Here is a 12,582-nt window from a genome sequence, read left to right as displayed (position 1 = left end):
TTTATTTTTTGTCGCGAGCTTATTGAGTTTTTATAATATGTTTTAAGATTGCTTCAATGAACAAATGTTTATATATGATTTTCTTAAATAAGAAGAACAACACTTGCATCGTATGACAACCTTGAGTCGTATGCTACTATTATATGAGCTTGAACATATGGTCACAGAGGCTATGTTTATGTTTTGCCTTAGATCTAATGGTTGTGTAATACCCCATCACATTGAGACACAATATTGTCCACTAATTTACAAAACTTGAACAATATTATTGTCATGACTTTTCTGGTTACAATTAGTAGGTTTACACCAATAAAAGTGATTAATAGCCAATTTGTTGTTTCCATTTATTTAGATATAAAAACTAATGAAGTAATTTTAAGTAGGTTAAAAGATAATTTTATACCAATCGCCCAACAATTATATTAGATTAATGGGGAAAATGCAGTTTGCCCCCCTGAAGTTTCAGGAGTTTTTCAATTTTAACCCCAAATTTCAAAAATTGGCAATCTACCCCCTGAAGTTTCAAAAATTGGCAATTTAAACCTTCCGTTTAATTTTTCTGTTAAATTGGACGGAAATTTTTTAAAAAAAGCCTGAGAGTAATGATGTAATTTCATAGATTTCCGTCTATTTTGACAGAAAAATTAAATAGAGGGTTTAAATTGCCAATTTTTTAAACTTCAGGGGGGTAGATTGCCAATTTTTGAACTTTGGGGTTAAAATTAAAAAACTCCTGAAACTTCAAGGAGGTAAACTGCATTTTTCCCTAGATTAATTAACTAGTAGTACTTAAACTTATTGATCATTTTGGACCAATTTAAATCTTGGTAATTGACCACTGTAGCCGAAGAGGAAAGATCCCTCTCCACAACAAAAAAGGAAAATGAGAAATACAAAATAAATAAAAATGAAAGCCTTTATTTTTTGGATTATATTTTACCAAAACACTTTCCCATTAGGATTAGTAATTATCTTCTTTTACTTAACCGACTAGTTAATTCTCCATTTATGAATCTTCCTTTCTTATAAATAGGGACTTTATCACCCTTTGTCTTCAGAGTCTTTTTATTTTTTATTTTTTATTTTATTTTCTTTTATTTTATCTCTCTTTCTCATTTGTTAGAATTAATTTTACATGCTCCCCTTGAAAGGAAGCAACGAAGCTCCTAGTTAGGGCCCTCTTTTTTTCTCTCTCTCATCTTGCCCTTTCCACTGTTCGGTCACCGTAATAGATCGAGAAGAAGGAAGAAGTGAATATGGGTTACTTGTCGATGAAACATTTCAAGGGTATGCAGATCTCAAGTGATTGCCTCATGAATTATTTAATTGTTGTTGCTGAAGTTGCTGCTATTCAGTTTGAAGAAGAAAAGGCAAATGAATCACAATCTTCTAAGCAAGAAAGATTGATCAAGGAAAAGGTTATAAAGAAACCCATGACCATGCCTATGGACAGCCCAAGGAAACAAGGGTTTGATGAAGAAAAGATCATGATTTCTGCTTTCTTAGCCCAAAGGCCAAAGAATGGTTTGTAGGGAATCTATGGTAGTGGAAAGGGGGAGATCGATTTCAAGATAAACCAAAAGAAGTCTAAATATAATAACAAAAAACCTACTGCCAGTATGAGATCGGAGAAGAGGTAGAAATTTGATTTGCCCCCCTTTCCAAACCCACCACCGGGCATGCCTGAGGAAGTCAAGAATCATATAAAGGTAGTAGATGGATTATAGGTGTTTATGGGACCGGCCGGTTATTGCATAACCGGTTAATCGGGTACTCGGTTACCAGTTCCAGTTGTTCAAAATTAAAAACCGGGTACCCCGGTCCGGTTGCCGGGGACAATAACCGATAACCGGGATCGGGTTGACACCCTTACTCAGAGCACATTAACAAATAAAGACATTTCATTTCTACATGTGTAAGTTTCCTAAGAGTATAATATTCTTACATAATTAATTAGTGGATGGTCTGCCCTCTAATTGGGGAGCCTCCCATTTGAATTAGAGGATGCCACATGTTTAAAAAGAGTATATGCGGCGAAAAAATATGTAATAAGGTGAATGTTATTTTTGTCTTTTTGCTGGTCTTGAAAAAAATATTGACATTTGGTTAGTAATTTAAAAAATAAAAATAAAAATGGATGATAGTTAGAGTCTTTTAGAGAGAAGGGTTGAAGTTCTTTTTAGGAATATTTATTTTCGATTAATAGAAAAGCATAATAATAGACGACCAAAATAACCCTCGACAAAAATCTAAATAACACTTCTTTATTTTCAACTCAGCCCCCCTCCACCGCCATCGCATTTTAATCCCCATATTCATCGTCGTCGACCAAGGAGAGAGAAAGTTGCTTCTTTCGGCAAATTGGTGTTCCCAGGGTTTGCTGCGGAGAGAGAAGAGAAAGTAGGAAAGCATCGGCTGCTGAAGCTTTTGAGATGGGGAAGAACGAGAAGACAGGGCTGGGGAGGGCTCTGGTGAGGCAGCACAACCAGCTGATCCAGCAGTCCAAGGAGAAGGGCAGCAGCTACAGGGCCCAGCAAAAGAAGGTTCTGGAATCGTTCACGGAGGTCAGCGACATCGAAGCCGTCATCGAGCAGGCTGAGGAGGCCGACCGCGCCTTCTCCCTCGACCACCCCGTCCCCAACCTCCTCATCAGCCTGTGAGTTTCTACTCTTCACAATCCCCCTCTATTATCATCGTTCCTGTTATTGCTTTCTTTTTCTTTGAGTTTTGTCTAGTCGAAATACCGAATTTAATTGATGATTTTTGTTTTCTTCTTTCAAATATTGATTACTTACATATTTGGGAAAGTGCAATTAGGCCTTCAAAATTGGTGGTTGCCTTAGGAATTTGGTGTTGCTGTTTCACTTTTCATTCAAATGGGGAAAAAAATTAACTCTAATAATGTCATATTAGTTCTAGTGTTGAATGTTACAAGCATACATTGCGAAGCCGAATGGGAATGCAAAGAACAATGATTTCGATAGAACATCTTGTTAAGTGAGATAGGTTGGTCATAGACAATAAATTTGCTTCATATCTTTTAGTTTCAGAAATTTTACATTTCGAAGCATGTCTTTTCTAATGATTTCCTTTTTGTTCTGTTCCTTGCGACTTGGAAACTTTTTAAGCTCACCCATTTGTTATATTTGCAATTGATTTTTCTCTGATGCCTGTTGTGTGGGTGTAGGGATGCAAAAACTAGCACCAGTGACATGACGCCCGAGCAAAGGAGAGAGCAACAGAAGATAGAGGAGATGCTGCATGCCACCAGTCTCCGAGTTCCACGGAGGCATGTGTTTCTTCCCTTACCAAGTTTAAGTTTAATCGAGCATTATTTGTTGAATTAGTCGAAAAGTTTATCCTTTTTCCGCAGGCCACCATGGAATGCCAGAATGTCTGTGGAGGAGCTTGACGCAAATGAAAGAAAATCTTTCTTAGCATGGCGCCGAAGCCTTGCAAGGTTAGGATATGTATCATGAAGTTATAATGTCTGTTAATGTGGACACCAACACACTTGCACACATGCAATCAGAAAAATGAGTATCAAGATATTTGTTCCTATATACCACATTTTATGATGAAATGGGGGAAACATTCACTAAAAATGAGTATCAAGATATTGGGTGGGTGGTTTTTTAATTGATCAATCTACATCTTTTTATTTTACTAGAAAATTAGTTTGGGAAGTAAACTCAAAGGTTGCTGTTTTCTTTTGCACGGTGTCTTTGTGTATACTCCCGGTGGACTTAGGAGCGCCCCACGCTTTTTATTTATGCACTTGATTAAGTATCAAAAAGTAAACTAAAAGGCTGTGTTGCATTGGGTGACCCAACTCATAATTTCAGTTAAATTCTCCCTTTGTTTTTTGTTAGAGGAGTGAGTATTAATTATGAAAAAAGATACATAAAAAAGAAGAAGGTAAAAGCAGAAAGCTGGACAGGGATTATAACGACAATTTGCATGTCTGGCAAGACTAGCAGACAGGTCAATTAAGCTCAACATGCCTGTAGTCGTTGGAACTTAAAGATAGAGGAGAACAAAACTCAAGATAACCACAAAGCAATGAAATTGCTCCACTCATGTTTCCATATGGTGACTGCATCTTGAAGGCCTATTTGTGGGGAAGGGACGTCTACTGAGCTAAAAGCGTATTATTCCAAGGCTAGGAACTTCGTGAAGACCTTGGCTTTAGTAAGCAAGTAGCAGAATACCTGTTAATAAAAAGACATACATGATGACATTAAAAATTACTAACATGACAAGTGATATTTTCCCTTTTTTTTACCTCTTTGAGATCATTGGAAAGTGAATAAGAACTTCAAATAATTGATTTTGTAAACATTTTCATGCTTACAAACAAATGCGAAAAGTTGAAAAGATTGAGAGATGATTTCTACATCCAATTTTACGAAGGATGAAGAATCCTAATGATGTTTAACAACAACTAAGAAGTTTTATAGCTAAACAATGATGCTTGTGGGACAAATGCAAAAAGTTGAAAAGATTGAGAGATGATTCTACATCCATTGTTGGGAGGAATGAATGATTCTACATCTCCGGGGGTTGTTTTGAGGATGTTTGGGTGGGTTTGCTGGGGTTTTTCTATGGGTTAGCTTTGGCTACCCTTTGTATACTCCCTGTGTAATTAGGGACGCCACACACTTTTCTCTCTCTTTAATAAAACTTCTTCTTACTTATCAAAAAAAAAGGAATGAAGAATCCTAATAGTGTTTAACAACAACTAAGAAGTTTTATCATGGATTTTGGGCTTGTGGGTGCTCCCTGTGTATACAGCCTGTATACTTAGGGGGCACCTTACGCTTTTTTAATAATTTTTACATTACTTATAAAAAAAACAATTAGGCGATAGCAAAATTATAACTGTATTCTAATTAAATAAAAAAATTATATAGAACCATAATCTATTAACAAAAAGATAATAATCAAGAAATTGCAAAGCCTATTCTAGCGTGTAATTAAATAGACAATCAACGGTGAAGTTTTATCTTTCATGTAGTGTGTAGAAAAAACATAAGCAATGATCATTTTCATTTTAGTTAAAGCTTTGGTAGATAAAATATACTAATAGAGATATTTAGATATACACATATATGCATTTATACACATAACTTGAGAAAGGCATGTCATGGTGATGGATTAGTGCTGGATGTGAAAGAAATGTGGGGAGACCATAAATCATCTTTTGCTCCATTGTGCAGTGGGTGGATTTTGGTTTAGAATGGGTCATTCCCCAAGGGGTGGTGGAGTTGTTGACTAACTGGAGAGGTCAGTGTGGAAGCCGCTGTAATTTAGATGCCTGGAGGTTGGCTCATTTGTGCTTTAATGTGGTGTATTTTGAGGGAGCATAATGCTCATAATTTCAAAGATTCTGAGAGATCGGTGTTAAGAGTTAAAAACTATTATGTTCAAATCTTTTTATTTTTGGGTGGTGGCTAACACTAGTTCTCATTTTTCTAGTGTCTTAGATCTTCTGGATTCATGTTCTTCTACTTTTCCCTAGTTGGTGATCCCTCTTGTATATTTCTTGTTTACTTGGGTTGCTCCCCTTTTCGCTTTCTAGTAAGATGAATATATATATATATATATATATATATATATGAAGATGAAACAAAAGGAATTCCTAATATCCTTGAACTATTGAAACTTATTACAACTTAATGTGGATAATATCCATTATCCAATGGACTTGAAACTAATACATTGATCTTATGGTACACTACAACGTGATTTTTTCTTCCAACCAAATATAATATCCGAAGTTAAAAGAAGAACATTGGTTCTTTTAGGTAGTGTAAAGTAACTAGTATTATAAATTCATTAGGATTTTTGCAAAATAGTTCTGAATAAAGTAATATCAGGAAACAATAGTGTTTTGATCTCTTTCTCTTACTTTGATGTTGTGATACATGGAGGAATCTTAGGTCCTGCCGGTCTAAGGCCTTTGTTTTCAATGTATGTAATAATTTTTTTTTTTTTTTGATAAGTAATAAACCAATCTCAATGTATCTAATAAAATTAGATGGCAGACTGACAATGCATCATATGGGGGATATTGGTGGGTATGAAACACTCATTAAAATAAAAATAATGCAGTCGTGGGAAACTGGCTTTGATTTTATAGGTTAGTTTTGCTTTTCATTTCCAGATTATTTTGCAAACTGTCACTAAATTGGGGATTTTGAGTTCTGAAGCCTTTTGAGTTCAAATAAAAGTTCACATACTGATAGATTTTTTAAGTGTGGCTTTTCAGATTTTCATTATTTATGTCTTTGTGTTATTGGTTGGTTGATAAGTCATTTTGGACTCATATATATCATGAGGGGTAATTGTCTTTTTTTTTTTTTTTTTTTGTGATTAGTATGATGGGTAACATAATTGTTCTGATTTATGTACTTAGCATTCTTATAGCAATGTATTTGCTTCAGACTTGAGGAGAATGAGAAGCTTGTTCTTACTCCTTTTGAGAAGAATCTGGATATCTGGAGACAGTTGTGGCGGGTGCTCGAACGCAGTGATCTGGTAATGCTATGTTGTCTTTAAGGATGTGACATAAAAAATTCTCATTTTACAATAGGAAAACAATTTATTTGTAGTGTTCTAATTGTTGAGCTGTAATACTGTAGGCTACAGATATATGCATGAACATCCCAAAGCAGTTAGTCCAACTGATTTCCCTTAATGGTCTGGAAAACGAAAGTGTAGAAAGCTTAAATGCTTAGCTTTTCCATCGGTTGATGAATGTAGATATTTGGAGGAGCATCCTTCTTAGAAGTTTGAAGATGCTTTTACAGTGTGCAGAAACAAAAAAAAAAAAAAAAAAAAAGCTTTATACTCCAGATAAATTGATTTAAAGTTCCTTTCAATTATCAACCACATTATAAACATTATTAGCTTTTCAAAGTTTAACCAACTTCAGCATCTTAGAGTATTATGAATTTCCAAAAACTGCCTAATGAAGAATATGCATGAGAGAGGGATCCATGAGTATAAATTGCTGTTCGTGTCTTTGCACGTTTCTGGTCATATATTCTCAGACTATCAAATGGCCCTGGAAGTATCCTGGACATGTAAGCAAAGCCGTGCACAGCGCATATTGTTTTTGGTTTATCTGTTACTCAACTGCCTTGGTAGTTGTATGTGGTATCACCTTTACATTTTGATTGACTTTCCACATTGCTTTCTTAATGGTTCAGATGTCAAAAGGTACTACAAGACGTTAACAGGGATATTTCATTGTTAAATGGAATTAGTTAATTATTAGTAACAAAGACCACCCCTGCATTACTGCATTTAGTTGGGGTTGTAATTGAAATAGTATTTCTCAACCACCATTGGAAACACTATTGCTCTGTGCATGAAAATCTTCCTGGGCTAAAGCAAATTATTTTGATTATTTTCTTACTCTATTAAACAGATATGTTTGCATCAAGGCAGTAAATAATTTCATAACATGCCAGAATACTACTTATATATATATATATATTCTGCTCTTCCTACATTAGTATTAAGATTTTTGATAAGTGCTTATCAACTTATCAAAAATATTTGTCCTAAGCTATATGATTGACCTTGGTTTAATGCTGATTTCATTCTGTCGTTTTCAGCTTGTAATGGTTGTTGATGCTCGAGACCCACTGTTCTACCGCTGTCTTGATCTGGAGGTAATGCTTTCTTTCTCTTGTTTAGAAAATAATCCATCGGACATGATCTGGTCCTCACTGTGCCTTTTTTTTTTTCTTCAAATATGATCTCTCTCCTAGACTTGAGATAACCTTAAGCAAATCTGAGATATTTTCTTGAAAAAAAATTCTATGGCTCAAGCACACACTATCTTGACAGTTCAAAGTTTATTTATTAAAAAGAGGGGGGATGACGGCTACTCCGAGGTAGTGCTAAGTGCGAAGGGACTCACTCCCACTCTGGGAATCTCCTTTGGGGGGAATGAGAAAAGGTATCTGGATCTGCTGACTTTCCTTGAAGAGGGACAACGTCGTGAGGTTGTGGGTTCTGCTTCTACTCCGAAGGGGAGGAGAGAGCTTAAAAATTTGGAATGTTTATTAACTTTGATGCTTGAGGCAATGGTTCTAGCCGGGGTAAAGGCTGGGCTATTATGCGGGTTTAGGGCTTCTGTGTGGTTTTAGGGTTTCTTTTGTGGGTGTCAAAAAAAAAAAAAGAAGTTATTAAAAAGATGAGTCTTTACGGTCTTGATCAAGTTTTGCGCCAAGTAGGGGTAGCAGCCAGGTATTTTTATTTGGGGGAGTAAAGAAAGGTATTGTGGCTTTGTTAAACAGATAATCAGCAATGGTTAGAATCTTTCAGAACATCCAAATTGTTCTAGAATATCAGTTTCATTCTAGAAACCTTTTTAAATCTTGATACCAGTTATTTTAGATAGAATGAGTATGTTTGTATGGAACATGACGAAACAAAAGGAAAGATTAATTTCATTCAGATTTTTAATTAACTCCACTAACATTTTGGTTTGAGAAATAGATTTGTTAATTCAGTCACTCCCTCTCTCCCTCCCTATATTCTTCTAGAACATATCACGGAACATACAGAAGACACTACAATTTGTTAAACAAGTCTCTGTTTTGAGTAGAGTGTAGCTTCGTTTTCAAATACATTAGGATTTGTTGAACTGGGAGTATTCTTTTATGTGGGTTGGGTGGCCGTCTGATTATGTAACAAATTACTGGAAGGGAGGCAGAATGGGGTGCTGATATATTGCTCGAGGAGGCTAGTTCTATAAGTAGGGAGCACATCAAAATCTTGATAACTTTGGCTAGAGGGGGATGCCGGGGTGGTGTTGGTGCAATTTGGCTCTACCATTTATTCCACGGAGTAATACCATCCCGTACTAGACAACTTTCTTTTAACCTCTTTCTCCTCTCAATTTTTTCCCCGCCTAATTAATGAATTCTCAATGATCGTTTGAAATGCTTCTCATATAAACTGTTTGCACATTTTCATGAATCATGATTAATAAATGTTGTGAGTTGGTTTATGTAGTGAAGAACTTGGACTTGTTTCCGGTGGTACAATTCATTTTTGTGATGCTTTAATGTAATTTCACAGTGGAGGGATCTAACTTCTATTTGTACTCAGAGAACTAAGAGATGAAAAAAAATGCCTGGACATATCTATGTCATCTGTGAATAAACTCCTACAAAACATAATTACTTCCTCCTTTTTTACTTGATGATTTCATGACTGCATATCAATATGGGCATGACATTGAATTTCTTTGAATGCAGGCATATGCACGAGAGATTGATGAGCACAAACGGACATTGCTTCTTGTTAATAAGGCAGATCTCTTACCATATTCTGTCAGGTTAGTATATCTACTTTGTCAAGTCTTTGCTGTGGCAAATCAATTCTTCAGGTTTTAACCTGTTAAAACTTTCATTGTGGCTTTGCCTGCAGGGAGAAATGGGCTGAATACTTTCGCCTTAATGAGATTCTCTTCGTGTTCTGGTCAGCTAAAGCTGCTTCTGCTGCTCTTGAAGGGAAATGGTTTAGTGATGAGCAGAAGATGGATAATCCTGATACAAAAATATATGGAAGGGATGAGCTTTTGGCCCGTTTACAGTGGGAAGCAGAAGAGATAGTGACGAGGAGGGGGAAATCGGGCTCATCTAATGTTCAGTCTCCTGGTGGAAATGCTGCAGAAAGTTCTGCATCAAAGAATGTAGTTGTGGGATTTGTTGGCTATCCTAATGTGGGGAAGAGCTCAACAATTAATGCTTTGGTGGGCCAGAAGCGGACTGGCGTCACCTCTACTCCAGGGAAGACTAAGCATTTCCAAACATTGATTATGTCTGATGAGCTGACCCTATGTGACTGCCCTGGATTAGTGTTTCCATCCTTCTCAAGCTCGAGATATGAAATGATTGCTTCTGGGGTGTTGCCTATTGATCGGATGACTGAGCACAGGGAGGCTGTGCAGATAGTAGCCGATCGAGTTCCTAGGCATGTCATTGAGGATGTGTACAACATCAAGCTGCCAAAACCAAAGCCATATGAGCCACAGACCCGACCCCCTCTGGCATCTGAACTATTAAGAACTTATTGTGCCTCTCGTGGGTATGTTGCCTCTAGTGGACTGCCTGATGAAACTAGAGCTGCCCGCCAGATTTTGAAGGATTACATTGATGGGAAGTTGCGCCACTATGAAATGCCCCCCGGAATCTCCGATGAGGAAGTTGGTTCAGAAAATGGTGTAGAACCGAGCTCGTTTGAAGAACATGATTCAGATTCATCTGATGTTGAAAACACTGAAGATGTTCAAAGTGAAGATGCACCTATTCTTGAGCATGTGCTGGATGATCTCAATTCTTTTGATATGGCTAATGGCCTTGCTTCCAAAAGGGTGACAGTTAAGAAGCCTAAGGCACCTCATAAACAACACAAGAAGCCTCAGAGGAAAAAGGATCGCTCTTGGAGGGTTGGAAATGATGATGGTGATGGAATGCCAGTAGTAAGAGTCTATCAGAAGCCAATGAATACAGGTCCTGTAAAAGTTGGGTGAGAATTGTTTTTGTTTTTTGTACTGTTTGTCTATTTGTAACAGCAATTTCTAGCCTGCATATGGTAATGCATATATGGACTATTTCATCTTGGGAAGGAAAATATCAGTTATGACTTCATAGATGCATTATACCTCAAAAATTATTATCAGAGCTCTTTAGAATTACTTATATATGCATTCATAATTCACCTACCCAATATAACATCTTATTTACACAGCTAACGTGCAATTTGATATATACACACCCTTATAATTCATGCACCAAATATGTGACTTGATTTTCTTCATTTATGTTGTAGTGTTATTAGATTGGTTTTGATACCATTTGAGCTATGTTGTACGGGAAAAATATAATTAAAATTTGTGATACTCTAGATTGTAAAAGTTAAATCTCATATTAGATGGGTGGATTATAAGTTTCATAGTAGTTGTGTACTAGATGATATTTAGATTATATAAGTGATTCTACATTGCTTCAGTTGTGATATATTGGATCGTAGATAAGTGAATTATGAAGTGAATGCACAATCCCACATAAAATTATATTATAAATAATTTTACGGAGCTTTAATTATAATTTTGACTAGTTATTTTAAAGTATCTTGAGTTTTAATAGAGAAACACTATTTCGTAGACTTATTATACGACTAAAATGATGTACCAGTAAAAATTATTATTGATTTTTTATTTTACAAGCTCTTGCTATTCTAAAAGTTGATTTTTGATTGATCAGTTGTATGAGTGTAGTATATCAGTCTATTAAATAACATTATTCGTGATATATATATATATATATATATATATATATATATATATATAGAGAGAGAGAGAGAGAGAGAGAGAGATGAATCAAGCTGTATCAGCTAATCATGATAATAACTTTTTTTTTATAATAATATTAATAATAAAAGGTATTGCCCAACCTGATCAAGGATTTACACGTGTTCAACTTTATCTCTGGTTTTGGTTGGGTTAGGAAGTTTGTAAACGCCGGCAGAAGCTAAAAGACAAAAAATAATAATTTCGTCAAATTTTGACCCCGCATGCGTCCATATTTGCGTATACTGCCACAGGGAAAGCGTCGCTCACGAGTCACGCCTCACAATAATACAAGATCAAGATGTATAATATACAGAAGGGCAAAGATGTATAATCCACTTCCCTCTTTTTCTCTTTCATAATAACTCCTTTCACGCATGCCCGTTACCTTTACAAACTCTTTCACAGGTGTTGTAAAATAATTTGATGGTCGAAAAATTCTGGACCACAAATAAATAATAGTCTTTGAAAAATTAGTGTTATAAAATCACGTTAGAAAGTTGTCTTTAGAAAGTTGATTTGGTGCTATCAGAGTATTCAATTGGGTCTCTTCTTGACACGCAATTTTTAAGGATTAGATTATAAAGTCCATCCTCGTGGAGAACATACCTTCGAATATGAAGGCTAGGCAATTCCATAATTCTTACTTCCTCCCCCAATGTTAACTGCAAATTGGGCAAACAAATATTAGGTTGAAAAAATTGGACCCGTCACTCGTGCGAGACAAGGTGGCACGTGTGATGTATATATGGCCCAATTGGTAGACTAGGCCCAATATCTAAAGATAAGGGAGGCCCATAATTATATATAAGGTTTCAATCCTTATCAAATAGATCATAGAATTTACTTCCCGTTAAATTTCTAATAATGATGTCATGTTATAATCAATTAAAAGAAGGCACATGTTCATTTTAATATAAAAATATAAAATACAAATTTTGGGAGCGATCGGATTCAGACCACCACCCCAGATTGGCAATAGGAGATGGCTAAACTTATTGAAAATTATTTCATGAAAATTAAAGTTTTCCTCCAATTTAAAATATTTCAACATTGAAAAGTTCTGAAATTTTTTTCGTGCTTTATAAGGATCGTCTTTCTTTTCTTTTTATTTTTTTTATACACATGCTTGTAGTGTCACCTAATACGTAGATGCGCGTCGCATCGATGCTTTAGACGCACTTAGCACGTAAGCATCGTCGCACACT

At 35.8% G+C, this 12,582-nt stretch overlaps 1 protein-coding gene across 1 annotated transcript; it reads left to right on the top strand.

Moving 5' to 3' along the window:
- The first annotated feature begins 2,262 nt into the window (after positions 1–2,262).
- LOC132164119 (GTPase LSG1-2) lies at positions 2,263–10,698 on the top strand. Its single transcript, XM_059574543.2, has 7 exons — positions 2,263–2,656; positions 3,188–3,289; positions 3,374–3,460; positions 6,447–6,540; positions 7,626–7,682; positions 9,279–9,358; positions 9,451–10,698. The coding sequence occupies exons 1-7, from the start codon at positions 2,433–2,435 to the stop codon at positions 10,553–10,555; spliced, it is 1,749 nt and encodes a 582-aa protein (XP_059430526.2). The 5' UTR covers positions 2,263–2,432; the 3' UTR covers positions 10,556–10,698.
- Positions 10,699–12,582: the final 1,884 nt, after the last annotated feature.

Source organism: Corylus avellana, chromosome 8 (assembly GCF_965113065.1).
Source record: "Corylus avellana chromosome 8, dhCorAvel1.hap1.2, whole genome shotgun sequence".
Classification (NCBI taxonomy): domain Eukaryota; kingdom Viridiplantae; phylum Streptophyta; class Magnoliopsida; order Fagales; family Betulaceae; genus Corylus; species Corylus avellana.
Note: the sequence above shows the minus strand (reverse complement) of the source record. Positions and strands in the feature narration are given on the sequence as shown.